The 27,629-nt window shown below is 43.9% G+C and overlaps 1 protein-coding gene across 2 annotated transcripts; it reads right to left on the reverse strand.

Moving 5' to 3' along the window:
- Nucleotides 1–2,578: 2,578 nt before the first annotated feature.
- LOC118371817 (monoglyceride lipase-like) lies at nt 2,579–27,243 on the reverse strand. Of its 2 annotated transcripts, XM_035757439.2 has the most exons (8): nt 27,072–27,243; nt 25,757–25,901; nt 22,825–22,931; nt 20,705–20,841; nt 14,724–14,834; nt 14,363–14,452; nt 13,452–13,667; nt 2,579–7,642 (listed from the first exon to the last, which is right to left on the reverse strand). In XM_035757439.2, exons 2-8 carry the CDS (start codon nt 25,879–25,881, stop codon nt 7,520–7,522), a joined length of 909 nt encoding a protein of 302 aa, XP_035613332.1. In that variant the 5' UTR covers nt 25,882–25,901; nt 27,072–27,243; the 3' UTR covers nt 2,579–7,519. The 2 variants fall into 2 exon arrangements, with proteins under 2 accessions (XP_035613332.1, XP_035613331.1); XM_035757438.2 differs by lacking the exon at nt 27,072–27,243 and having other exon boundaries at nt 25,757–26,148.
- Nucleotides 27,244–27,629: the final 386 nt, after the last annotated feature.

Below are 27,629 nucleotides of genomic sequence, written 5' to 3' on the forward strand. Positions count from 1 at the left end.
AGCTTCTGGGACGTTCTGCGAAATGAGTTCCTTTTGCATGACATATATAGGGAAGGTAATCAGGGAGGTGATAAAGTCCAGGTGAGTCTGATGACGTGCAGGTGCGCATAACGATGGTGACAGGTGTGCGCCATAACAAGCAGCCTGGTGACCTAGAGGCCGGAGAGGGAGCACACCTGACAGTACCCCCTCACCGAAGCGAGTGGAGGACAGAGGAGCCTCTTAAAGAAGAAGTTACAGGTCTGTGAGAGCCAGAAATCTTGCTTGTTTGTAGGTGACCAAATACTTATATTCCACCATTATTTGCAAATAAATTCATTAAAAATCCTACAATGTGATTTTCTGGATTTTTTTTCTCATTTTGTCTGTCATAGTTGCAGTGTACCTATGATGAAAACTACAGGCCTCTCTCATCTTTTTAAGTGGGAGAACTTGCACAATTGGTGGCTAAATACTTTTTTGCCCCACTGTATGTAAACCATATGCCATGGTGGTCTCAGTCACCAGATTTCAACCCAATTGAAAAGTTATGGGAGATTCTAAAGCGGGGCCTGAGACAGCGTTTTCCATCAACAAAACAACAATTGGTGGAATTCCATGTGGAAGAATGGTGTATCATCCCTCCAATAGAGTTCCAAACACTTATAGAATCTATGCCAAGGTGCATTGAAGCTGTTCTGGCACGCGGTGGCCCATCGCCCTACTAAGATGTTGCTGTTTCCTTTATTTTGGCAGTGATCTCTAGTGACTGTATGGCCGATTCACAATGCCTTTTACAGAACTGTGTTTGGTTCTCTTTCAATCAGAATATATCAAACAAACAGTGGAATAATGGTGACACAGCCAGACTTGCTGATGGGTTTGGATAAGAATTTCGCATTGTGTTCATCATCACAGACATCCATTCTGCATTTACCATTCTACGACTCCAACACAATCATTAAGTTTGCCGACGACACAACAGTGGTAGGCCTGATCACCGACAACGATGAGACAGCCTACAGGGAGGAAGTCAGAGACCTGGCAGTGTGTTGCCAGGACAACAACCTCTCCCTCAACGTGATCAAGACTAAGGAGATGATTGTGGACTATAGGAAAAGGAGGGCTGAACAGGCCCCGATTAACATCAACCTGGGCTGTAGTGGAGCAGGTCGAGAGCTTATCGTTCCTTGGTGTCCCTATCACCAACAAACTATCATGGTCCAAACACACCAAGACAGTCATGAAGAGGGCATGACAACAACTTTTTTTTACCTCAGGAGACTGAAAAGATTTGGCATGGGTCCCCAGATCCTCAAAAAGTTCTAAAGCTGAATCACCGCCTGGTATGGCAACTGCTCGGCATTCGACCGTAAAGGGGATACAGAGGGGAGTGCGTACGACCCAGTACATCACTGGGGCCAAGCTTCCTGCCATCCAGGATCTATATACAGGTAACGAGTGGAGGACAGAGGAGTCTCTTAAAGAAGAAGTTACAGATCTGTGAGACCCAGAAATCTTGCTTGTTTGTAAGTGACCAAATACTTATTTTCCACCATAATTTGCAAATAAATTAATAAAAAATCCTACAATGTGATTTTCTGGATTCTTTTTTTCTCATTTTGTCTGTCATAGTTGAAGTGTGCCTATGATGAAAATTACAGGCCTCATCTTTTTAAATGGGAGAACTTGCACAATTGGTGGCTGACTAAATAGTTTTTTGCCCCACTGTAATTATATTGTGCTACTTTTAATTTTTTTATTTTGTAAATATTTTCTTAACTCTATTTCTTGAACTACATTGTCGGTTAGTGGCTTGTAAGCATTTCACGGTAAGGTTTTATTTAGCCGTTGTATTCAGCGCATGTGACAAGTATATTTGATTTGATTGTGCGCCCAATATGGCGTCAACCCCATATTATACAATTATAATTTTTATTTAACTTGGCACGTCAGTTAAGAACAAATTCTTATTTACAATGACATCCTACTGGGAAACAGTGGGTTAACTACTGCTTTGCTTTATCTTGGCCAGGTTGCAGTTCTCAACTGGCCTACCTGGTTAAATCAAGGTGAAATAAAAACATTTAAAAACTGCCTTTTTCAGGGGCAGAACAACAGATTTTAGAAACCTTTCGGTTACTGGCTCAACGCTCTAACCACTAGGCTACCTGCCGCCCCAAAATGACTGGACAATCCACAACATCGGTTTATGGAACACTACAATTCTGTACGTTGATATGACACGTTACAATATGATTGATTTTATGTATGAGAAGTATTTTCTAATTGTTTTAAATGCCAGAGCCCTTTATGTGGCTGGGAGAAATGTTGCATTATATTGCCATCTACAGGCCAATGTGTAATGTCACACTGCACCTTTGTTAAATTGAGCAATTTACTAATAGACAACTTTGTCAATCTAGTATGACGCCTGGATTATTATTGATGACAAACTCATAATCATTTCCCAACTACCAAACAGACAAGCATCTCCTGACTTTCCACCATCCATATAGTGACGGACAGACCTGATATTGATCCCAGTCAACAGGTTGTTTCGGAAAGGAAACGAGGCAAGGAAATAGCTCAAGTCAGATTAGTTCAACAGTCAAGGTTTATTGGTAACATTGTTTGAATAGGTTTTAGCTTAATTAGTAAGTTTCTTGTTTCTCAGTGGTCACAAGTCATTTCAAAACATCATATGTTACAGCAGTTCGTGTTACAAAAATGTTCAGTTTGAGGAATACAAAGGACAGATCATTAAACATTGTTCCAACATCTTCCATCAGGCTCTCATCAACATTTTGTACGTAACCAAAACCATCATAGCACCAGACCTAGGTCAAATACTGTATTTGATGTGCTTTGCACTTTTCATTGGTTCCATTGTACTGGGCATGCCAAATCAAGTGCAGCTCAACTATTTGAAAGTATGTATCTATTAGACCCAGAGAACACCTCGGGCTCTATTCAGTCTGTAGTGCTGAAGCGTTACAGTTGCACAATAAAAATGTAAACGTTTCTAATTGTTCCGACATCTGCAGCTTTTACCGTGAATGCCATGTCAGCTAACATGGGAACTTTGTCTTTAAATTTTAATGATTGTGAGCGTACCAAGTAATTAGGCGTCACTCTAAAGCAGGAAGGTGGAATAAACGAGTCAGGAGTAGGTTTTTCTGATTGAACACGGTTCTCTATTGAGGGTATTTTGTCAACAAAAACATTCTAACATAATCAATGAAAAATCTTCCAAGGAAAAACACACATCTTCTCCAGATGAAACAAGAACACAATAGGATTATCTTTAAACTACAACAAACATAAATCACGGGTTTGTCACCATCTTAGGGGTTCTTTCAGCACAGCTTCTCTCTCTCTCTCTCTCTCTCTCTCTCTCTCTCTCTCTCTCTCTCTCTCTCTCTCTCTCTCTCTCTCTCTCTCTCTCTCTCTCTCTCTCTCTCTCTCTCTCTCTCTCTCTCTCTCTCTCTCTCTCTCTCTCTCTCTCTCTCTCTCTCTCTCTCTCTCTCTCTCTCTCTCTCTCTCTCTCTCTCTCTCTCTCTCTCTCTCTCTCTCTCTCTCTCTCTCTCTCTCTCTCTCTCTCTGAGATAGTTTTCCCCTTCTCTGCTGGTTCCATTCTCTCTTTTATAGGGGAAGGAGAGTATCTCATTAGAACCGTCAGCTGTGCTTAATTGACTCTGGTTACCTTGTCTCCCATGCTTTGTTGGGCTACTATCCATGAGCCCATCCTGCCCTCAAGTGGTCCTTCCACATGATACAGATTGAATGGAGCCCCTACTGGCCAAATTTGTCTCCAGTCTGATTTTATTTGACCCCCCCCCCCTCTAGTTTTCTGAGCAGAAAATCTACAAATTATTTGCAATTCTTTTCCAGCCCCCTGACCATCCGCTCAAGAAGGGGAAAAAAAAAAAAAAAAAAAACAGCCAGTGGCTGAATCTAGTTGATGATACCTGTCCTACTGTATGAGGTGATTCAGCAATAACTGTTGGATTGGCACAAGCCCCTGTCTCTAGAGACTGACTGCTGTTTGGCATGGCTGATTCTAGTGCAGTGTTTCCCAACTCTGCTCCTCCAGTACCCCAACAGCACACATTTTAGTTGTAGCCCTGAACAAACACACCTCATTCAGCTCAACGAGGGCTTGATGATTAGTTGACAAGTAGAATCAGGTGTGCTTGTCCAGGCCCACAACAAAATGATATGGGGAGAGTTGGGTAAATTGAGCCGCCCTTGTTTCTAGGAAACCATACACAGAATGGACTAAATATTTAGAAAGAGATCCTAATTGCATGTAGTCTGGGAAGAAAGAAACCACATGGAAACAGTAGTAAGCAAGTTTGGTCCAGAAAACAGATTTTCACCAAGTCAAATTAATTTATTGATTGTTCTATACGTCAGTTGGGGTCAACCTTTGCATGAAAGTGCATCCTTGTATCTGTGTAGGCTAATATAGTCAATGTTTGCCTTGGTATGTTTAGCCAATGGCTATGGGTTAAGTTGAACCAATGGCAAGTTGAGCAAATTGAAGCGTTTTCTTCCCAGGCGTGTCCTCAAAGTGTTTTTGAAAAGTGCAAAGTGTTTGTCATGTGTTAAGACTGTGTTAAAATATGATTAATAGACAAATGTGATTGTGTTTGGGAAATAAAAACATGTTTTAAAAAGGTAGGGGTAATAATTAATTCAGTACAGAAATGTGTAGGTGGCTTAACTTACTCTGTCCTGCGGGTCAACTTAACCCATACCTGAGGTAAGCTAGGTTTTCAAAACTAATGTTTACATGAATTCCGATTATTTCCAGGGACACATAACATCCTGAAAAATATGTAGATATCTTTGTTTGAATGAATGCTACAGTATATTTCCCTTGACTGAGGAAAAAAATGTCTCAACTTACCCCACTCTTCCCTACTGTTGGGGGTACTAAAGGACCGGTGTTGGGAAACACTGTTCTAGTGGGTCACATGAGAATGTAGTTGAAGCCCTTCAGCAATTTTCAGTCAGTCTTTAAGTGACCAAGGAGCCCAAGTTGTTTTCACACAGGTTATGGGAATAAAGCACAAAGCAACACAAATCACATAGTAAAATAAATTACACTTCATAAAAAGGGCCATTCAGATTCTTACTTCTCAAAATCAGGTATTAGTTCTGAACGCTCAATAAAAAGTAAGTTGACTATAGTATAAAACCCTTATGTTCCACATCACATTACTTTAAAAATTAAGAATGCATATCAATAGAGTAGACAAGATCAATAAAAGTAGTTATATAGATGCAAACAGAATAATACTTATGACCTTCACATATTATTACATTTGTTATGAGCAATCTGACAGTTTATCAATATTTATTGATAAGAACATGTCTGGTTTCAGGAGTAACACATTTACAATTAGACAAATTCTGCCCTTTTCAAATATATGCCACCATATTGTTCTTAAATGTGTGTTATTTAAAAACTGGTCATTCAGTTCACACACACACAATGCTGATTTACTTTGTCCAAGATGTCCGACTGTTGTGTTCAATGTAATCTACTCACATTCACCGATTCATGGAATGGCTACATCCGGTTTACACAGCACAACTTCACATGCACATAGCAGACATTGGATGAATATAACATCTGAATTTCTTCGGCTGTGAGTGATGAAGGAAAAAAAACGGCCTCAGCAACAATTTGAATAATTAAATGGATGTTTTGTGCATAAAGATGACTAAAGTGTCTTTTATTAGGAATTGTCTAATCTGATTTATCTATAGAGCCCCACAGTAGAGGTGTCATAATACCCATAAAACCTAGTGGTCAAACAGGAAAATGGTTCCAATAATTTCGCCATCATTCATATTTCCCATAGGTGATTTTAGAAACACTTTAAATAAGGGCTGTGTTTGTGTAGGCTTACCCTGGTGTGGCGTTTTAATAACCGTCTAAATCTCACTTGGGCAAGGTGACTTATCAATATATTCGGCAAAACTACAAATCCCTGCAAGCTCCTGCACGTCATCTCTAGCTGACACCTTAGATAGTTAATACAGATTCTTACCTTTGCCTCGATTCAGCTGTCTCGTCCAGATCATCATGGCAATTTGTAGTAGTTAATGATAGCCACATTAGCAGCTAATTAGCATTTGATTTTGGGGGGGTAAATACAGGAGAATATATATAGATAAAAGTCACCTTGTCCGAGAGAGATTTACACGGTTATTAAAACGTCATGCCAGGGGGGAACATTTATGGTGGAAAAACGATTGGAACCAGTTCCTTGCTTGACCGCTAGGTTTTATGGCTATTATGACTGTGGTATTCTATATGGCCAACTAAGGAAATTGTATTTCTAGGCCGGGTATCAGTTAAACTGCAGTACCAAAGCAAGACTGCCGGAGTAGTCAAAACCGTGCTTCTAGACAGAAACCCTGGCCCCTTGGTTGAGTTACTAACAATGGTCTATTGACAAATGTCTAGTAAATTGAATTTCACTTTATTAAATGCTCAACGCATCAGACAATTAGATTTACCAGTCTTCCCCTTACAAAACAACTTCCACCTTTTAAAAGAGGAATATCGGTAACATGGATATTTCACATTATACATTAAAATCTGTATTAGTCGTTAGCAATGCAAATTATGGAGAAACACAGATAAATGGTGAGGTTGTAGGTGATGAATTGAGGCCGTCATCTTTTTCAATATAAGAACTGCAGCGAAGTGACGCCTTTGTCTGTACACAGCATGTACTGTATAATGATTCACAGCATGCCTCACCTTACTGTGGTGCTCTAATGGATTCAGCCTTTTTTTCCATAGGGTTTTTCCTGAGGTGTTGCCATAGTAACGGGCAACTTCTCCATCTTGGGTTGCAGCCACCTATACCCTGCAGTTCTGATAGATGACCACTAGTGGCAGCAATCTGGGGAGCTGGGTGTTCAAACAAGTCCAAAATGTTTGACTCTATGAACAAAGGATCTGAGATACAGTGGGGATAACAAAGGCCAGTTGTCTCCATGGCAACACACAAAAGGGAACACCTCAGCCTGGGCAAATTCAATATGTTTCTATTGGCCTATTGAACACTGTGATTACAAAGGAGGAAAAAAATCCCTCTGTGAATTGCGCCTGGCCTAGCTCTCAGCATTGTTCTCTTTGAACTCAGTACAGGGAGACATGGCTGATATATGTACTATGTAATGCTGCCTGGCAGCTGGGGCACAACTGTTGTCCCTAATGAAGAGCCTAGAAAATCAGGACCTACATTGGCCACGGGGGTCAAAGGTCACTGACAAGTTGACCTTAAGGAAACCTCCTGTGGGCCTCCTGACCTGTCACCCCCCACTTCTCCCCAGAGGACCAAGAGGTTTTAAGTCTGACTGACGTGCACAGGGCTGGGGTTGGGGTAAGGTGCAGTTAACTACATTTGTACTGAAAATGATCGCTCCTGGTCGGCTATCAGTAGAGTATATGCTGTCAGTATAAATGTATTTAGGTCATACAGTGGGTTGGGTGGTGAAGAGGAGGAGGGGACTAGGAGCCCTGAGAAGGAGACCCAGCGAGACGCTCAGAGATCCAGCCAGTGACTTCCTTCAGCACCGCTGCCGCCGTCTCTGGGAGTTCATGGTGCAGGGCGTGGTATGCTCCGTCGTACACCTGACAGAGACAACACACACACCAGGGTTTCCATTAGGGAAATGTGGAGCAGGAAATTTGACCGGCAACATTTTCATTTACCGGACATTTGAGAAACTCACCGGACCCATATGCATTTGGTGCATAATCTGGTTAAGGCGTCTACCCACGGCGGTCAGAATGACACAACATGTGCATAATCTGGTTAAGGCGTCTACCCACGGCGCTCAGAATGACACAACATGTGCATTTGGTGCATAATGTGGTTAAGGAGTCTACCCACGGCGCTCAGAATGACACAACATGTGCATAATCTGGTTAAAGCGTCTACCCACGGCGCTCAGAATGACACAACATGTGCATAATCTGGTTAAAGCATCTACCCACGGCGCTCAGAATGACACAACATGTGCATAATCTGGTTAAGGCGTCTACCCACGGCGCTCAGAATGACACAACATTTGCATAATCTGGTTAAGGCGTCTACCCACGGCGCTCAGAATGACACAACATGTGCATAATCTGGTTAAGGCGTCTACCCACGGCGCTCAGAATGACACAACATGTGCATAATCTGGTTAAGGCGTCTACCCACGGCGCTCAGAATGACACAACATTTGCATTTGGTGCATAATCTGGTTAAGGCGTCTACCCACGGCGCTCAGAATGACACAACATGTGTATTGTAAGTCGCTCTGGATAAGAGCGTCTGCTAAATGACTTAAATGTAAATGTATTTGGTGCATAATCTGGTTAAGGCGTATACCCACGGCGCTCAGAATGACACAACATGTGCATTTGGTGCATAATCTGGTTAAGGTGTCTACCCACGGCGCTCAGAATGACACAACATGTGCATTTGGTGCATAATCTGGTTAAGGTGTCTACCCACGGCGCTCAGAATGACACAACATGTGCATTTGGTGCATAATCTGGTTAAGGTGTCTACCCACGGCGCTCAGAATGACACAACATGTGCATTTGGTGCATAATCTGGTTAAGGTGTCTACCCACGGCGCTCAGAATGACACAACATGTGCATTTGGTGCATAATCTGGTTAAGGCGTCTACCCACGGCGCTCAGAATGACACAACATGTGCATTTGGTGCATAATCTGGTTAAGGTGTCTACCCACGGCGCTCAGAATGACACAACATTTGCATTTGGTGCATAATCTGGTTAAGGCGTCTACCCACGGCGCTCAGAATGACACAACATGTGCATAATCTGGTTAAGGCGTCTACCCACGGCGCTCAGAATGACACAACATGTGCATAATCTGGTTAAGGCGTCTACCCACGGCGCTCAGAATGACACAACATGTGCATTTGGTGCATAATCTGGTTAAGGAGTCTACCCACGGCGCTCAGAATGACACAACATGTGCATTTGGTGCATAATCTGGTTAAGGCGTCTACCCACGGCGCTCAGAATGACACAACATGTGCATTTGGTGCATAATCTGGTTAAGGCGTCTACCCACGGCGCTCAGAATGACACAACATGTGCATAATCTGGTTAAGGCGTCTACCCACGGCGCTCAGAATGACACAACATGTGCATTTGGTGCATAATCTGGTTAAGGCGTCTACCCACGGCGCTCAGAATGACACAACATGTGTATTGTAAGTCGCTCTGGATAAGAGCGTCTGCTAAATGACTTAAATGTAAATGTAAATGTATTTGGTGCATAATATGGTTAAGGCGTCTACCCACGGCGCTCAGAATGACACAACATTAGCATTTGATGCATAATCTGGTTAAGGCGTATACCCACGGCGCTCAGAATGACACAACATGTGCATTTGGTGCATAATCTGGTTAAGGCGTATACCCACGGCGCTCAGAATGACACAACATGTGCATTTGGTGCATAATCTGGTTAAGGCGTATACCCACGGCGCTCAGAATGACACAACATGTGCATTTGGTGCATAATCTGGTTAAGGCGTCTACCCACGGCGCTCAGAATGACACAACATGTGCATTTGGTGCATAATCTGGTTAAGGCGTATACCCACGGCGCTCAGAATGACACAACATGTGCATTTGGTGCATAATCTGGTTAAGGCGTCTACCCACGGCGCTCAGAATGACACAACATTTGCATTTGATGCATAATATGGTTAAGGCGTCTACCCACGGCGCTCAGAATGACACAACATTTGCATTTGATGCATAATCTGGTTAAGGCGTCTACCCACGGCGCTCAGAATGACACAACATGTGCATTTGGTGCATAATCTGGTTAAGGCGTCTACCCACGGCGCTCAGAATGACACAACATGTGCATAATGTGGTTAAGGCGTCTACCCACGGCGCTCAGAATGACACAACATGTGCATAATGTGGTTAAGGCGTCTACCCACGGCGCTCAGAATGACACAACATGTGCATTTGGTGCATAATCTGGTTAAGGCGTCTACCCACGGCGCTCAGAATGACACAACATGTGCATAATGTGGTTAAGGCGTCTACCCACGGCGCTCAGAATGACACAACATTTGCATTTGGTGCATAATGTGGTTAAGGCGTCTACCCACGGCGCTCAGAATGACACAACATGCAAGTGAGGATGCAACGATGTGTGGTCCTTCTTAACCGAATTCTGATGTGCACATTGAACATGTTAGACTAACAGTCCACATGTAATTTTCCTCAGCCAACAAGCAAAATCACTAGCCTCAATCTACTACAGTAGAAAAGTTTAAGTTACCTATTCAATTGGTCAGTGTGTCAAGAACGAAATGGGACAGTTGTGGGATGATAGATCCCATATTAATGCAACCAGTAGGCCTAAGATACATATATATTTTTAAAGCATTGAGTTTGATGCAACAGATCAGAACATTTCATAACGCGCAGCAATGCACACAAGACAGTAGGCAATGTGCAAATCTTTGTTCTATAATGCAATTAGCGGAAAACAGTTTTCAAAAGGGCACTGCACATGAGCGGTTCCCTGTGACGGAGATGAACATATCCCTTAGAAATGCAGAAAGAGAGATCTAATAGGCTACTTTGAAGCAAGGAAAGACATGTCTCAATATGTATTAAAAGGTTCAAAAAATGTAAGTATGTTTTCAAAATGCATATTGCCTCCAGCTCATTGCAAAGTGGTGTATGACTCGCTGATGAAGCCGGTCTTCTGTTGAGGTTTTGACGCAGCGTTCAAAACAAATAGGAACTGGGAACTCGGAAATAGCCGACTTCTGACTTCAGTGCGTTCAAGACAACTGGAAAATGGGGGAAAATGGTTTTGAACGGTCATCCAAACTCGGAATTCCAACTCGAGAACTCGGGCCTCCTCCGAGAGCTGCGACTTTCTGACCAGAAGATCACGGAGTCATGATTTGACCTCGTATTTGTCTTAAAAGGACAAAAAGATGCTGTAGCAGCAGACTTTACACTCAAAGACTTTCTGTATACATGTGATAAATAAGATACATAATGAATATACTGTACACATGCGCTAATTTAATTCCACAAAATGATGCATATTAACCAATAGACCGATAAGCATGACCAGTCAAATGTTATTTTCATTGACTGGTATTTCCAACAATGAAGAGGCTGAAAAGCATTATTTCACAAAGGGATTTTTTTTCTTTCTTCCGGACAACTGGCCAGCGCCAATTTTATTTCATCAGCTTTAGTATTTTTTTTTATATATATATATATTTTTTTAAATCGGACAAAAGCCGACAAATTAACCGACTAAATGAAACCTGACACACGATTAGCTCACCCCTCATTCGCTCTTTATCTGTTACACCACCTCTCTCTGTCCCCCATCCCTCACTTTGTTCCCCCGCTCTCTCTCTGTCCCCCATCCCTCACTTTGTTCCCCCCCCGCTCTCTCTCTCTGTCCCCCATCCCTCACTTTGTTCCCCCCCGCTCTCTCTCTGTCCCCCATCCCTCACTTTGTTCCCCCCCGCTCTCTCTCTGTCCCCCATCCCTCACTTTGTTCCCTCCTGCTCTCTCTCTGTCCCCCATCCCTCACTTTGTTCCCTCCCGCTCTCTCTCTGTCCCCCATCCCTCACTTTGTCCCCCCCCCCGCTCTCTCTCTGTCCCCCATCCCTCACTTTGATCCCCCGGCTCTCTCTCTGTCCCCCATCCCTCACTTTGTTCCCTCCCGCTCTCTCTGTCCCCCATCCCCTACTTTGTTCCCTCCCGCTCTCTCTCTGTCCCCCATCCCTCACTCTGTTCCACTCTCTCTCTGTCCCCCATCCCTCACTCTGTCCCGCTCTCTCTCTGTCCCCCATCCCTCACTCTGTTCCGCTCTCTCTCTCTCTGTCCCCCATCCCTCACTCTGTTCCGCTCTCTCTCTGTCCCCCATCCCTCACTTTGTTCCCCCCGCTCTCTCTCTGTCCCCCTTCCCTCACTCTGTCCCGCTCTCTCTGTCCCCCATCCCTCACTCTGTTCCGCTCTCTCTGTCCCCCATCCCTCACTCTGTTCCCCATCCCTCACTCTGTTCCGCTCTCTTTCTGTCCCCCATCCCTCACTTTGTTCCCCCCCGCTCTCTCTCTGTCCCCCATCCCTCACTTTGTTCCCCCCGCTCTCTCTCTGTCCCCCTTCCCTCCCTCTGTCCCGCTCTCTCTCTGTCCCCCATCCCTCACTCTGTCCCGCTCTCTCTCTGTCCCCCATCCCTCACTCTGTCCCGCTCTCTCTCTGTCCCCCATCCCTCACTCTGTCCCGCTCTCTCTCTGTCCCCATCCCTCACTTTGTTCCCCCCCGCTGTCTCTCTCTGTCCCCCATCCCGCACTTTGTTCCCCCCCGCTCTCTCTCTGTGTGTGTTTCTCTCCCTCTCTCTGTGTGTGTTTCTCTCCCTCTCTCTGTGTGTGTTTATCTCCCTCTCTCTGTGTGTGTTTCTCTCCCTCTCTCTGTGTGTGTTTCTCTCCCTCTCTCTGTGTGTGTTTCTCTCCCTCTCTCTGTGTGTGTTTCTCTCCCTCTCTCTGTGTGTGTTTCTCTCCCTCTCTCTGTGTGTGTTTCTCTCCCTCTCTCTGTGTGTGTTTCTCTCCCTCTGTGTGTGTGTGTGTGTGTTTCTCTCTCTGTGTGCGTTTCTCTCCCTCTCTCTGTGTGTGTTTCTCGCTCCCGCTCTCTGTGTGTGTTTCTCTCCCTCTCTGTGTGTGTGTGTTTCTCTCCCTGTGTGTGTGTGTGTTTTCTCTCTCTCTCTCTCTCTCTGTGTGTTTCTCTCCCTCTCTCTGTGTGTGTTTCTCGCTCCCGCTCTCTGTGTGTGTTTCTCTCCCTCTCTGTGTGTGTGTGTTTCTCTCCCTGTGTGTGTGTGTGTGTTTCTCCCCCTCTCTCTATGTGTGTGTGTTTCTCTCCCTCTCTCTGTGTGTGTGTGTTTCTCGTTCCCGCTCTCTGTGTGTGTTTCTCGTTCCCGCTCTCTGTGTGTGTTTCTCGTTCCCGCTCTCTGTGTGTGTTTCTCGTTCCCGCTCTCTGTGTGTGTTTCTCTCCCTCTCTCTCTGTGTGTTTCTCTCCCTCTCTCTCTGTGTGTTTCTCTCCCTCTCTCTCTGTGTGTTTCTCTCTCTCTCTCTGTGTGTTTCTCTCCCTCTCTCTCTGTGTGTTTGTGTTTCTCTCCCTCTCTCTGTGTGTGTGTTTCTCTCTGTGTGTGTGTTTCTCTCTGTGTGTGTGTTTCTCTCCCTCTCTCTGTGTGTGTATATTTGAGATTCTTCACTTTTGTTTGGTTACTACATGAATCCATATGTGTTATAGTTGATGTCTTCACTATTATTCTACAATGTAGAAAAATAAAGAGAAACCCTTGAATGAGTAGGTGTGTCCACACTTTTGACTGGTACTGTACGTCTCTGGTGCTGGTCCCACCTTAATCTTCTTGTCCGTGCTCTGGGCCATGTCAAACATCATCTGGGACCCTCTAATGTCACACAGCTTGTCGTCGTCACCATGGAGAAGCAGGAAGGGCCAGGTGATGGCAGGGACCTCTCTCTCGATCCGCGCCACCGCGCCCATCAGCTGCATGCCAAATGACACACGCAGCCCACCGTGATAGTTCAACTCGTCATTGTCATACGCCTCAACCTGCAGGGTAAAGGAAGGGACCGGTGAGTGACCACTGAGCATGTTTGATTTCCTTTAGACGTTCACTGATAGCCTGTGGGGGTACTTGGCTTTCTCAATATTGACACATGATGCAAATACTACTCTACAAGATCTGGCCTGAATACATTGTGTCCAGTATATAACACTCACTGCTGTATATAACACTCACTGCTGATCTCAGGCCATATCCTGGTGCTTTGAATCATTTAAAACTGTAACACTCATTACCTATTTTCTGTCTCGAAGCTTGACACCAGACCTGCACCTGCCTTTGTTGTGATAAGTGCATTTCCTCAACATAACAGGTTGTGAAAGGAGGGAAGGGTGAGAGCCCGATACCCATTGTTGTCTGTTGCTTCCCTTGTTTAAGGGTAACTTTGGGTGTAAACAAGGAACTGGACGACGTGACAAATCCCTCGGCCTGGATCTCAGTCAAGACTATTGTGGAGTAGCCTTTGAAACAGCAAAACAAACACAACACCAGACATATGGGCTCCTATCCAGCCTTATCTCCAACTCTCTTTCTTCATTCAATCACGTTGTCCTTTGCGACTAAATAAACTCGTTAACTCTAACTTCTACATCCTAAACATCTGCTTCATGTATTTGCGCATGGATGTATGTACACACGCGCAAGCATGCACACACACACACACTCCATAAATCAGTCTCACCTGTTTTTGGTCCCGTGAAACCCATTTAGACTCAATAGAGCCCAGAGAGAGACTAGGCACCATGTGATTTAGGACTTTAGCCAGGAACACCTGTAGACAACAAATAAGGAAATCCCCAGTGATTACAAAGGAATGTAGGGAACTAATACAGCTCTGGTCAGTGGTTAAGTAGTTGTAAAAACAAACGGTATGGTACTAAGTTGTATGGATCTGTAGACATTGGTGACCCGCTAAATGAGAAGGGACTGGGTGCAGGTGAAACCATAGAACTAGATATCCCAGAACGGACATCCTCGTTCAAGTTATTGGAAGGATGGTGGGTGAGCTGCAAGTAAAGCATATTTGTACGGGTGAAACCCACCTTGAAGGGTGTGGCAGATTCTGGGTTCATCTTGACCATAGGAGCAATCAGAGCCACACCGGCAAAGTCATTAGGTCGTTCACACGCAGTCAGAATGGAAATGGCTCCACCCTGAATGAAAGGGGAAAAGGAAGAGAAGTTATGACATCTTCTGTGATTTAAATCAAATAAGCGAGGGTAAACTAATTAGGAGATGCACAACCGCTTTCTACAATTAATCAATTTGACACAGATCATTCTTGATGTTTTTCTGGGAGACCAATTTGTTTGAACAGTGTTTGTCTGCCCAGACATTTGAATATTCATGAGTGGGGGCCTCTATCGAGTGGGCCTCTAAATAGATCACATATATAGCACGAACATAGCTAGATCTATTTAGTAATAACCATACAATTTAGCTCAGTTGGTAGAGCATGGCACTTGTAATGCTGGGTAGTGGGTTTGATTCCCGGGACCACCCAGAGGTAAAAAGTATGCACTCATGATCAAGTTGCTTTGGATAAAAGCATCTGCTAAATGGCATATACAGTGCATTGGGAAAGTATTCAGACCCCTTCCCTTTTTCCACATTTTGTTACGTTACAGCCTTATTCTAAAATGGATTAAATAAAAACAATGTCCTCTTCTATCTACACACAATACCCCATAATGACAAAGCGAAAACAGGTTTTAGACATTTTTTCAAATTAATAGAAAATAAAATAAAGAAATACCTTATTTACATAAGTATTCAGACCCCTTGCTATGAGACTCGAAATTGAGCTCAGGTACATCCGGTTAATAAATAGGCCATAGTAGCAAGTAATTACAATTTAGCTAAATTAACACTGGAGTGATAGATGTGCAGATGATGATGTGCAAATAGAAATACTGGTGTGCAAAAGAGAAGAAAGGTAAATAAAAACAATATGGGGATGAGGTAGGTAGATTGGATGGGCTATTTACAGATGGGCTATGTATAGCTGCAGCGATCGGTTAGCTGATGTTTAAAGTTAGTGAGGGAAATAAATATAAGTCTCCAGCTTCAGTGATTTTTGCAATTTGTTCCAGTCAGTCATTGGCAGCAGAGAACTGGAAGGAGAGGCAGCCAAAGGGGGTGTTGGCTTTGTGGATGACCAGTGAGATATACCTGCTGGAGTGCGTGCTACGGGTGGGTGTTGTTATCGTGACCAGTGAACTGAGATAAGGAGAAGCTTTACCTAGCAAAGACTTATAGATGACAAGGTTGATAGAATTGTCCGGAGAGCTCCGAGACAGGATTGTGTCGAGGAACAGATCTGGGTAAAGGTACCAAAACATTTCTGCAGCATAGAAGGTCCCCAAGAACACAGTGGCCTCCATCATTCTTAAATGGAAGAAGTTTGGAACCAACAAGACTCTTCTTAGAGCTGGCCGCCTGGCCAAACTGAGCAATCGGGGGAAGAAGGGCCTTGGTCAGGGACGTGACCAAGAACCGGATGGATGGTCACTCTGACAGAGCTCCTCTGTGGAGATGGGAGAAACTTCCAGAAGGACAACCATCTCTGCAGCCCTCCACCAATCAGGCCTTTATGGCCAGACGGAAGCCACTCCTCAGTAAAAGGCACATGACAGCCTGCTTGGAGTTTGACAAAAGGCACCTAAAGGACTCTCAGACCACGAGAAACAAGATTTTCTGGTCTGATGAAACCAAGATTGAACTCTTTGGCCTGATTGCCAAGTGTCACGTCTGGAGGAAACCTGGCACCAGCCCTACAGTGAAGCATGGTGGTGGCAGCGTCATGCTGTGGGGATGTTTTTCAGCGGCAGGGGCTGGGAGACTAGTCAGGATCGAGGAAAAGATGAACAGAGCAAAGTACAGGAGAGGTCCTTGATGAAAACCTGCTCCAGGAACACTCAGGACCTCAGACTGGGGAGAAGCTTCACCTTCCAACAGGACAACAACACTAAGCACACAGCTAAGACAACGCAGGAGTGGCTTCGGGGCAAGTTTATGAATGTCCTTGAGTGGCCCAGCCAGAGCCCGAACTTGAATACAATCGACTTCTCTGGGGAGACCTGAAAATAGCTCTGCAAAAATAGAAAATAGCTCCCTATCCAACCTGACAGAGCTTGAGAGGATCTGCAGAGAAGAATGGCAGAAACTGCCCAAATACAAGTGTGCCAAGCTTGTAGTGTCATACCCAAGAAGACTCAAGGCTGCAATCGCTGCCAAAGATGCTTCAACAAAGTACTGAGTAAAGGGTCTGAATACTTATGACAATACGTGCTATTTCAGTTTTTCTTTAATTAAGAATTTGCTGAAAATTATAACCTGTTTTTCCTTTCTCATTATGATATTTTATGTGTAGATTGATGAGGGAAAAAAACTATTTTATCAATTTTAGAATAAGGCTGTAACATAACAAAAATGTGGAAAAAGTCAAGGGGTCTGAACACTTTACGAATGCACTGTGTAATGAATATATTCTGTGTATCTCTTGGATCTCTCCAATAACTAATCAAGGGAGACCACAAATGCCGACAGTATTTAGCACCTCTGAACAGTGTCTGCAGTCAATCTCTTTTGTGTTCACACAACAAAGACTTTGGAAGTCATCAACCAGTTAACACATTGTTAAAATACTCCAAACCCTAATTGGCAGTAGCGATGTTTGGCATTGCATATCCGTGCGTATTGCTTATGGTCTAGATATCAAGTGATCTGCTCTAATGTTGCTATTTTGTAGAAAGACATTATTGATACCAGCCAGATGGCCAGAGCTAGCAAGATGACAAAGAAACAATTTAATTCCCTCTCCTTTACCCCATACTACCAGTGCCAGCCCAAAGCCAAATGTTTACCTAGCTAGCTAAAGTTAGCATATTTGCTAGTTAGTACAACATAGCTAGCTAGCTAAGGACACTGCTAAGGATCAGCGAACACAGGCAGCTGTTTCATGGAAACTAGTTAATCTATTGTGATTTAATTATAATGTCAATGCTAGCTACAGTGGTTAGCTAGCTTGGAGGAAGTATTTAGTGTTGTGTGCATTGCGTCTGTGCACTTAGCTAGCTACCACCTATAGCCTACACTGCATATGAAGTGTTACTGGCTCATCTGTGGATGTATAGAGAAAATGCCCGATTCTTTCCTTTTTTTGTTGGCTCCCCCACGTGGGGGTTTGTGTTCTCTGATTGTCTCAAAGTCAATTTGTTGGCCACTGACGAGCATTGCGATCAAGTAGAATCGGTAGGTTTGTCGCAACTCGGTCAGAATGCTGCAAGTACCGCTTTTGTTCTAGCAAGAGAAGGAACGACATCAAATCAAATCAAATCAAATCAAATTTATTTATATAGCCCTTCGTACATCAGCTGATATCTCAAAGTGCTGTACAGAAACCCAGCCTAAAACCCCAAACAGCAAACAATGCAGGTGTAAAAGCACGGTGGCTAGGAAAAACTCCCTAGAAAGGCCAAAACCTAGGAAGAAACCTAGAGAGGAACCGGGCTATGTGGGGTGGCCAGTCCTCTTCTGGCTGTGCCGGGTAGAGATTATAACAGAACATGACCAAGATGTTCAAATGTTCATAAATGACCAGCATGGTCGAATAATAATAAGGCAGAACAGTTGAAACTGGAGCAGCAGCAGTCAGGTGGAATGGGGACAGCAAGGAGCCATCATGTCAGGTAGTCCTGGGGCACTGTCCTAGGGCTCAGGTCCTCCGAGAGAGAGAGAAAGAAAGAGAGAATTAGAGCATATGTGGGGTGGCCAGTCCTCTTCTGGCTGTGCCGGTGGAGACCACAACAGAACGTGGCCAAGATGTTCAAACGTTCATAAATGACCAGCATGGTCGAATAATAGCAAGGCAGAACAGTTGAAACTGGAGCAGGAGCATGGCCAGGTGGACTGGGGACAGCAAGGAGTCCTCATGTCTGGTAGTCCTGGGACATGGTCCTAGGGCCCAGGCCAGTTGAAACTGGAGCAGCAGCATGGCCAGGTGGACTGGGGACAGCAAGGAGTCATCATGTCAGGTAGTCCTGGGGCATGGTCCTAGGGCTCAGGTCCTCCGAGAGAGAGAAAGAAAGAGAGAAGGAGAGAATCCCACTGTGATAAGTACCTATCGGCAAGGAGATTCCCTGTGTGTTTCATGCTATATATAGAGAGAGAGAGAGAGAGAGAGAGAGAGAGAGAGAGAGAGAGAGAGAGAGAGAGAGAGGCCTTTGGGGGATTGAGCAGGAAGGATGAGTGAGAAACAGAGAGGCTCTTTAAGGAACTGATGAGAGAGGCCTCCACTAGAAATACACACAAACACACACACTAATCCCTGACTGCAATGAGGGGGGAAATACTTGCATAGTGTTGCGTCCCCTGACACTATGAATACTTGGATTGTGGTTATGTAAGGCCCTAACATACTGACATTACATAAAGGCCTGGTTCTGACGAAGTTGGAAATGGAAGAGGGCCAGATCTACAGCACCAGAGTGGGAGATGGGGAAGGAGGGAGGAATGAGTTAGGTGGTCAGTAAGTACAGAAAGAGAGGAGAAGAAGGGATGGAGGGAGAAATTGGTCAGTAAGGAGCAAGGGTCTGTTTAGCTCACTAACCAGGACAGCAGTGAAAGATCAGTAGGAGAGTGGGCAGTGTAGCAAGGTTTAAGCTTGGATAAGAGGGTCTGTATTTGAGGGCAGTGAGGGTCACTGGTCAATTCATCAGTGGTCAGCTTCCGTTGAAACTGGTGAGCGAGCAATTCAAATAAATAATCATAAATATTATGGATTTCAAACATGTATGTACATATAAGTGTCTTAAATCGGCTGAAAGCTTAAATTCTTGTTAATCTAACTCCACTGTCGGATTTACAGTAGCTATTACTGCGAAAACATGCTATGTGATTGTGAGGACGGCGCCCCACATCAAAATATTTTTCCACCGGCACATGTTTCATACATTCACAAATAACGATTAAATATTCACTTATTTTTTAAAATCTTCCTCTGATTTGTCAAGTTGACTGAGACCACAGGCTTCAGGGCTTTAATGCCAATAGTGGTGGTGGTATTTGCCTGACACAACAAGTGCACAATTTGACGCTGCTCGTACATTACAGTCTCAAGGCATCAGACATGGGTTCTAAGCATTGCTTTTTCATATTCATTTGGGGCTGGTTTCCCAGACACAGATTAAGCCTAGTCCTGGACTGAAAATGACTTTAAATGGAGCTTCTCCATTGAGCATACCTTTTAGTCCTAGACTAAGCATCATCTGTGTCCGGGAAGCCGGCCCACATGCCTGTAAAATGCCAAGTCTTACCTCACTCCACAGGCTTTTCCATCACATTAACTTCCCATTAAAACATCCTGTTGAAATGTTTACGTTCAGACGTTCTAAACATTTACTCTACTAAAATTGCCTACATTCCAGGCATAGTGAGACAAAGTACTCTAATTATAACAGCAGGGGAAGGCTGTCTATATGTGCATGGCTGGTGGTACATGAGGGAATCTAAAGGATTGCTATAACAATGAGGATCTTGACCAATAGGCTACAGGTGGTTTCCATTGTTCGTGGGCTTTACGTCACAGAAGCAGAGTTCAGTCATAGAACAGCAGAACAAGCAAACATAGACAGGAAAGAGCAGCACGGAAGGGAAACGAGGCCTCTAATGCTAAATACGGTAAATCCTTTTGAAAGCCTGACTTGGCACTATTGGTTCTTACAAAGCTAGACTTTCAAAGGACACCATCTCCCAAGAGTTTGTAGAATAAATGATGTCATACACGTCAGCTGTGATGTCAGAGCATCTGTGGTCATTTGAGTCACACTGAGTATAGGGGGTGTTGAATGCAGGCCTTGTCTAATGTTTGTGTGATGGATATAGCCTTAAGGTAACCCTGGCCCTATGACCTCTGAGAAAACAGTTTGTCCTGTATTGTACTGAGAGGTAAACATACCATAGCCCCAGGCAATAATACAGTCTCAATGTTTGGTGAGGGAGGAGACTAAAGAGGGTACCGCACCATAGAATGTCCAATGATGAAGATTGGCAGGTCAGGGTGTCGTCCCTTCATCAGGTCAATGTGCTGGAGGGAGTCTCTGACAAACACCTGGAAGTCCTTAATATTCATCCGGTCTCCTTCACTCTGGCCATGGCCAACTGATGGAGGGAGAGAGAGACACGAGATGAGACGAGAGAAACTACTGAGTTACAGAGACAAGAGGGGAATAAATTGCCCACTCTCCCCCTCATTACTCTCCGTGCAGAAAAGAGGGAGAGCGAACACTTTGCTCTGAGCATGCCAATGAAGCCAGTGTTTCCCCTATATGCATTCAGCAGCAGCACACCACTGCTGCTAAATAATGGCTACCATAACACACACACACACACACACACACACACACACACACACACACACACACACACACACACACACACACACACACACACACACACACACACACACACACACACACACACACACACACAAAGTTTGGACACAGCTACTCATTCAAGGGTTTTTCTTTATTTTTACTATTTTCTACATTGTAGAATAATAGTGACGACATCAAAACTGTGAAATAACATACATGGAATCATGTAGTGAACAAAAAAGTGTAAACAAATCTAAATATATTTTAGATTCTTCAAAGTAGCCACCCTTTGCCTTGATGAGAGCTTTGCATACTCTTGGAATTCTCTCAACCAGCTTCACCTAGAATGCTTTTCCAACAGTATTGAAGTAGTTCCCACATATGCTGAGCATTTGTTGGCTGCTTTTCCTTCACTCTGCGGTCCAACTCAAACCAAACCATCTCAATTGGGTTGAGGTCGGGTGATTATGGAGGCCAGGTCATCTGATGCAGCACTCCATCACTCTCTTTCTTGGTCAAATAGCCCTAACACAGCCTGAAGGTGTGTTTTGGGTCATTGTCCTGTTGTAAAACAAATGATAGTCCCACTAACCCCAAACCAGATGTGATGGCGTATCGCTGCAGAATGCTGTGGTAGCCATGCTGGTTAAGTGTGCATTGAATTTTAAAAAAATTAATAAATCACAGACAGTGTCACCAGCAAAGCCCCCCACACCATCACACCTCCTCCTCCATACTTCACAGTGGGAACCACACATGCAGAGATCCGTTCAACTACTCTGCGTCTCATAAAGACACGACGGTTGGAACCAAAAATCTCAAATGTGGACTCATCAGACCAAAGGACAAGATTTCCACCGGTCTAATGTTCATTGCTCGTGTTTCTTGGCCCAAGCAAGTCTCTTCTTCTTAGTGGTGTCCTTAGTAGTGGTTTTTTTGCAACAATTCAACCATGAAGGCCTGATTCAAGCAGTCTCCTCTGAACAGTTGATGTTGAGATGTGTCTCTGTGAAGCATTTATTTGGCTTCAATCTGAGGTGCAGTTAACTCTAATGAACTTATCCTCTGCAGCAAATGTTACTCTGGGTCTTCCTTTCCTGTGGAGGTCCTCATGAGAGCCAGTTTCATCATAGTGCTTGATGGTTTTGCGACTGCACTTGAAAAAACTTTCAAAGGTCTTGACATTTTCTTAATGTCTTAATTAATGATGGACTGTCGTTTCTCTTTGCTTATTTTGAGCTGTTCTTGCCATAATATTGAGTTGGTCTTTTACCAAATAGGGCTATCTTCTGTATACCACCCCTATCTTGTCACAACACAACTGATTGGCTAAAACGCATTAAGAAGGAAAGAAATTCCACAAATTAACAGTGCCGGAAATAGCAGTGAAGGGTGTGTGTGTCTGTCCTTGCTCGTCTGTGTCAAACATCCCTGTTAACTGAAATGCATTCCAGGTGACTACCTCATGAAACTGGTTGAGAAAATGCAGAGTGTGCAAAGCTGTCATCAAGGCGGCAAGGTGGCTACTTTTTGATTGTTTAACACTTTTTTGGTTATTACATGATTCCATGTGTTATTTCATAGTTTATGTCTTCACTATTATTCTAAAATGTAGAAAATAGTAAAAATAAAGAAAAACCTTGAATGAGTAGGTGTGTCCAAACTTTTGACTGGTACTGTATATATATATATATATATTTACATTTTAAAAAATGGGGGATGGTACCCCTGTGGCTCTGTAAGAGGTGCTGCAGGGTGTTTAACTCACCATGGTCGTGTGCAAAGACAAGCAGAGACTGTTCCTTCAGGGTCTGGCCGATCTCATCATAAGGCCCACAATGCTCCCCTGCCCCATGGGCCACGAACACTAGAGCCCTGGAAGAAATGGGGAAGGAGAAGTCAGTCACATTACATGCACATAGGCACATGGACACACATTAACAACACAAAAACAACATCCTTGTGATCACCATCAAGGGTTTCATCAGAATGAAACATCTCACATCCTCCAGTGTTAGCAGCTATCAAAACCACGACACACCCTTGTTTGCCCACAGAGCAGCAGAGTTAAGTGGAAACAGACAGTGGACTAATCTCCAAAAACATACACATAGCCAACAGAAAGAGCAGGGAGCCAACCCAGCTTGCCAATGCTGCTTTAGTTCCTGCTTATAACCAGTTTGCAAAACTGAGTGAAGCTCTCAGTCAATGGCAATTAGCCTGAATATGCTCAGAGAAGGAGATGTGAAAGGAAGAGTGAGAGTGGCTGTTCATTAAACTTCATTAGTATCTCTGTTCCAGTTTCTCTCTCTCATTCTTATTTGAGGGCCTCCGGCTGGCTCGAGCTTCACATGTACTTGTTGGCTAAGAAGGAGTTTCTCAAAGCGTGCCTTTGTGTGAACATAATGTTCTCAACACACATGGGACAGTAAGGACTTCTATAGAGCTAATCTCAGTATATTCAGTGTCTTGAGAATGGTAGTAGGGAGTCAAAAGTCTGTCCCTCCCTCAATCTCTCCAAGGAATTTGAAACCCACTTGTCTCCCAGAATGTGGCTTTGAACCAGGCTTATCAAATGCTGCCTCTAGCCTGAAAGAACATCAAGTTTTCCCGCAGCATGAAACAAGCCAAGACGATAATCCTCTTTATGAGATGCAGACTGAACTCTGTTTCATAGCACATGGACTGATATCCACCATGAATAGATTAATTCACTCAAACACAATAAGACTGGTCAATCTCTATGGCATATCAAGCTGCACGTGTGTAGTCGAGGTAGGGAGAGGTTGTAAATGGGCCAGGGCCTGAACACTGGCATCTTAATCAGATCAAGGGACTAAGCTTCTCAACACTCCAGGGCCATAAACCTGACTGCAGACTGTGTGAGACAGGGCTGGGGACACCACAGTGAATACAGCTACAACCAGAACAGCCAAATGAGCACGTCTTGGTAGGTGTGTGTCAGTGAGTAGTGAGAGAGACTAAAAGCAATAAGACAAACATTCAAGTCAGCCTTGTTTGGTAAGGAATAATAGCAAGAATAGCAAACCAACAAAAATTCTGAGAAGTGAGGACATTTTGCCAGTCCTCACTTGTAAAAAGGCTATTTTAGGCTTAGGGGTTAGGGTTATTATTAGGGATATTGGTTAGGTTAGGGAGTTAGGGTTAGGTTTAATGTTGGGGTAAGGTTCAGCAGTATTTCTCAAGTTGAAAAATGCATGAAAACGAGTCGTCTACCTTTGAATGACAACAAACACTTCATTGAAGAATCTCTACGGTTGACCAATGACCGACAAAGGGGCGTAGACTTCGGCTCCGAACTTCAGCTTGTCGAGAAAACAAAATGTTGTGCACGAACAGCCCCCCCCCCACCAAAACACTTGCCAAAGACCAAAACCAACAAAAACTTCCCAGAATGTCATAATGTATGCACGGACTGTTCCGGATGGGAAACACGAGGATGCCTTTGCACTCTATATGCCCAGTCAGTGATGCCATCAATGGACATGTATGGCAGAAATGGCATGCAGTTGATGTTACAACACATTTTTAAACAAGCATTTATTTTATTTTAATCCAACCTTTAAAACCTGAGGGGCTGGATCTCACAAAATCATAAAGGGGAGAATCCATAGCTTGTAGAGATTTACACCAAAACGGTCATTTTTATAAATGATGCCACCACATGAAAAGAAAGCCCTAAAATATGTTTCTCTCTGATTTTCCCACCCCCATATGAGATGCCAAATACTAGCCTCCAGTCTAAAGAATAGCATGTGCTAAACAAACAGTGCTCTACTATAAACTGACCCACACTACTGTCAGTAGAAATTATTCAATTAGCAGTATTCTAGGGACCTGGTGGTAACCATAGTAACAGTGAATCTGTAGTAAGACTGTGCTGCTGAGGAGGATGAATGGTTGCTGCAGTAACCGTTGCTAGACCACAGTGCAGGCATGTAAATGGTTGTTGTTGTGTGAGATGTGGGTGTACTGTACTTACTGTACTGTGCCATTGGACTAGCCTGCACCCTGTCTACACTGACTGTAATGTTGATTGAATTAGGTTCATACACTAGGAGTTACATTCTGTAGCCTGGCCTATATGACAGGAGCTGTGTGTGTGATCCGAGACAGATTCTCAATCCGCCCACAAACAAGGAACATGCTCACATGTTTATAGAGAAGTGAGACCACAAACACCCTGTCAGAGCTAGCATGAGTCAGTTGTAGGCTACTGCAAGCTCCATGGTTTGGTGTGACACTAGCTTGACTACAGTCCAGACGTTGTGTGCCTCTGTTTCCAGGCCCAACTCTCTGTCTCTGATGTATTGGAGTCTGTCCCATTTTAAATGGTGTTATGGGGTGAGGGGCAGGGACCCAGGACAGGTGCATAATAACCTACTGTATTGAAAACGTTATGTTGTATCTTATTTGAGTCTGACCGTCTCTAACAGGCTGGTGTAGCCTCAAAAAGATATTATCTCTGTGTAAAATGTTACTTTTTATTATAGGACAAATGGGATACATAGCAGTTGACGTTCTATTAAATAATGAAGGCATTGTTAATCATTTCAAAAATACACGCACAACCTCCTGACATGGCAGGTGACGAAAGCAATGTCCTTGTCTTCGATCATCCACGCTCTTTTATGGATTATACCTCGTTTTACACATCACATCACATTTCTTCCACTGACCTTGGGGGGCCCTCTGGCTCCCAGTAGCGGCAGAACAAGTGCTGTCCGTCGGCGTTGACGATGTGATGCAAGTCGGCGTAGGGGACACCTTGCGGAGTCCGCCGCGGAGCTCCTGGTTCGGGCATAGAGGCGCCGAGGACCCACTCTGCAACATAAACACGGAGCACAGATATTAGGTCGGTGCTATACAGGTAGGACAGACCGGCGAAAAACAAGCACGTGACCAAGACGTTCATTGTTCGCTATTTTTCATTAATTTGCTGGCTGGCTGGTGGTTAGCAGCAAGCGATTCCGCAGTTTAGAAATATATTTTTTCAATTCAATACAAGCGATCTACGTCACGGAAGCGTAAGCCTATGTTCAACTCGCCTCTCCCCGGGCGACTGTGGTCACGCTTCACCACAACCCCTCCCCTTCACGCTCAGAAGCTGACTTTTATGGCAAGTGCACATTAAATGGATAGCAAATGTATTCTTCTGTTACAGTAACAATAGGGAGTTCTTGACTTGGGCAGACGCTCACCTCAGCTGAGTACGAGCACCTCAAATGTTATACTGCTTGAGCTCCTGTTCCTCTTACAGAACATTAACTCAAAAGTATTGTGGAGCTCCTGCACCTAAATATAAACAGTACCAGCACCCAAAATGAGTACCAGCACCTATTTCAGTCCAAGTCCAGCACTGACAATAGGCTACAGTGCAGTCAAGGTGACTGAATGTAGGCTACAGAATGAATGTCGTGCAAAAGAGGCTGTCAGTAAAAATTAACCGCGCTATTTCCTGAGGTCGAGTTTGACTACATTTTAATAATAACATATATCAAGTTGATGTAGGCTTGTGAAACCAAAACTATAAATGTTAACGAATGTGCGCCTGGGTCAATTAACTATTGATGATAGTGCTTCTGATAAGCTATAAATAGATCGGCCACAGTCTCAATGGACATGAGGGGACACTGTCGACAACACTACTAGATTTGGCACTGTCGAAAGTGGGGTCAAATAGCATACACAAGCGATACATATAGCCAGAAATTCTAGAAATACTTTGATGTTATTTTTGATAGCCTGTGTCATATATGGATCCACAGTCCAATGTTTCAACATATCACATTTTTCTACTTATAACAATGTATCCAAACGTGACATTTTTGTGATTTAAATGGCATACCTGTCACATTTGTTACATTATTATTAGTAGCAACATTGTATCTGTTGAATAAAATTCAATAACAGCAAGATAACAGCAAGAAATGGAAACAATGCTTGAGGTCTTGTTTTTATAATGATGATGACTGGCAAAAAAAGTTGACCAACCTTATGTCCTGAAAGGTCTGTCAGGTTTCTGGTTCCTCTCACAGGGCTCTCTCTTTCTTTTCAGCTCTTTCGGGTGAAGTTGCGTGGCTGCTTGTAGGTAATGCGTGCGAGAGGAAACCCCAAATACACACACTGACTGAAACCCATTTCCAGCAGGCGAATGGAGCTTCACATACTAGACCAAAATGCTTTTTTTTCTTCTCTCTCTCTCTCTCTCTCTCTCTCTCTCTCTCTCTCTCTCTCTCTCTCTCTCTCTCTCTCTCTCTCTCTCTCTCTCAGAGAATAGGTGATGGAGATAGATGATGTTTTACCAGAGGCCCAGAATAAACCCATCCGTTTGTTATTAAATGTTCATGTTGAAATACTGGATTTGGCCAGTTCCAATTATAGATGCAACTGTGGATCATTATATTGTCAGCTTTTTTTCTATGAAAATCTAATGGTCACTCTCTTTCTCACACACATAGATACACACATGTGCATGCATGCGCACACGCATGTACACACAAACCCACACACATGTACAGAGAGAGAGAGTGCCCTTGAAGTAATAACAGG

This window comes from Oncorhynchus keta, chromosome 27 (assembly GCF_023373465.1).
Source record: "Oncorhynchus keta strain PuntledgeMale-10-30-2019 chromosome 27, Oket_V2, whole genome shotgun sequence".
Classification (NCBI taxonomy): domain Eukaryota; kingdom Metazoa; phylum Chordata; class Actinopteri; order Salmoniformes; family Salmonidae; genus Oncorhynchus; species Oncorhynchus keta.

What these genes read in the sequence shown, in the direction of transcription:
- LOC118371817 (XM_035757438.2), bottom strand. Translation starts at nt 25,992, where the DNA reads ATGAACGTCTTGGTCACGTGCTTGTTTTTCGCCGGTCTGTCCTACCTG. An exon ending in TCATCATTGGACATTCTATG is followed by an intron (nt 14,835 to 20,704) that starts GTGCGGTACCCT and finishes CCTTTCATTCAG; the next exon opens with GGTGGAGCCATTTCCATTCT. An exon ending in TTTCACGGGACCAAAAACAG is followed by an intron (nt 13,668 to 14,362) that starts GTGAGACTGATT and finishes TTTACCCTGCAG; the next exon opens with GTTGAGGCGTATGACAATGA.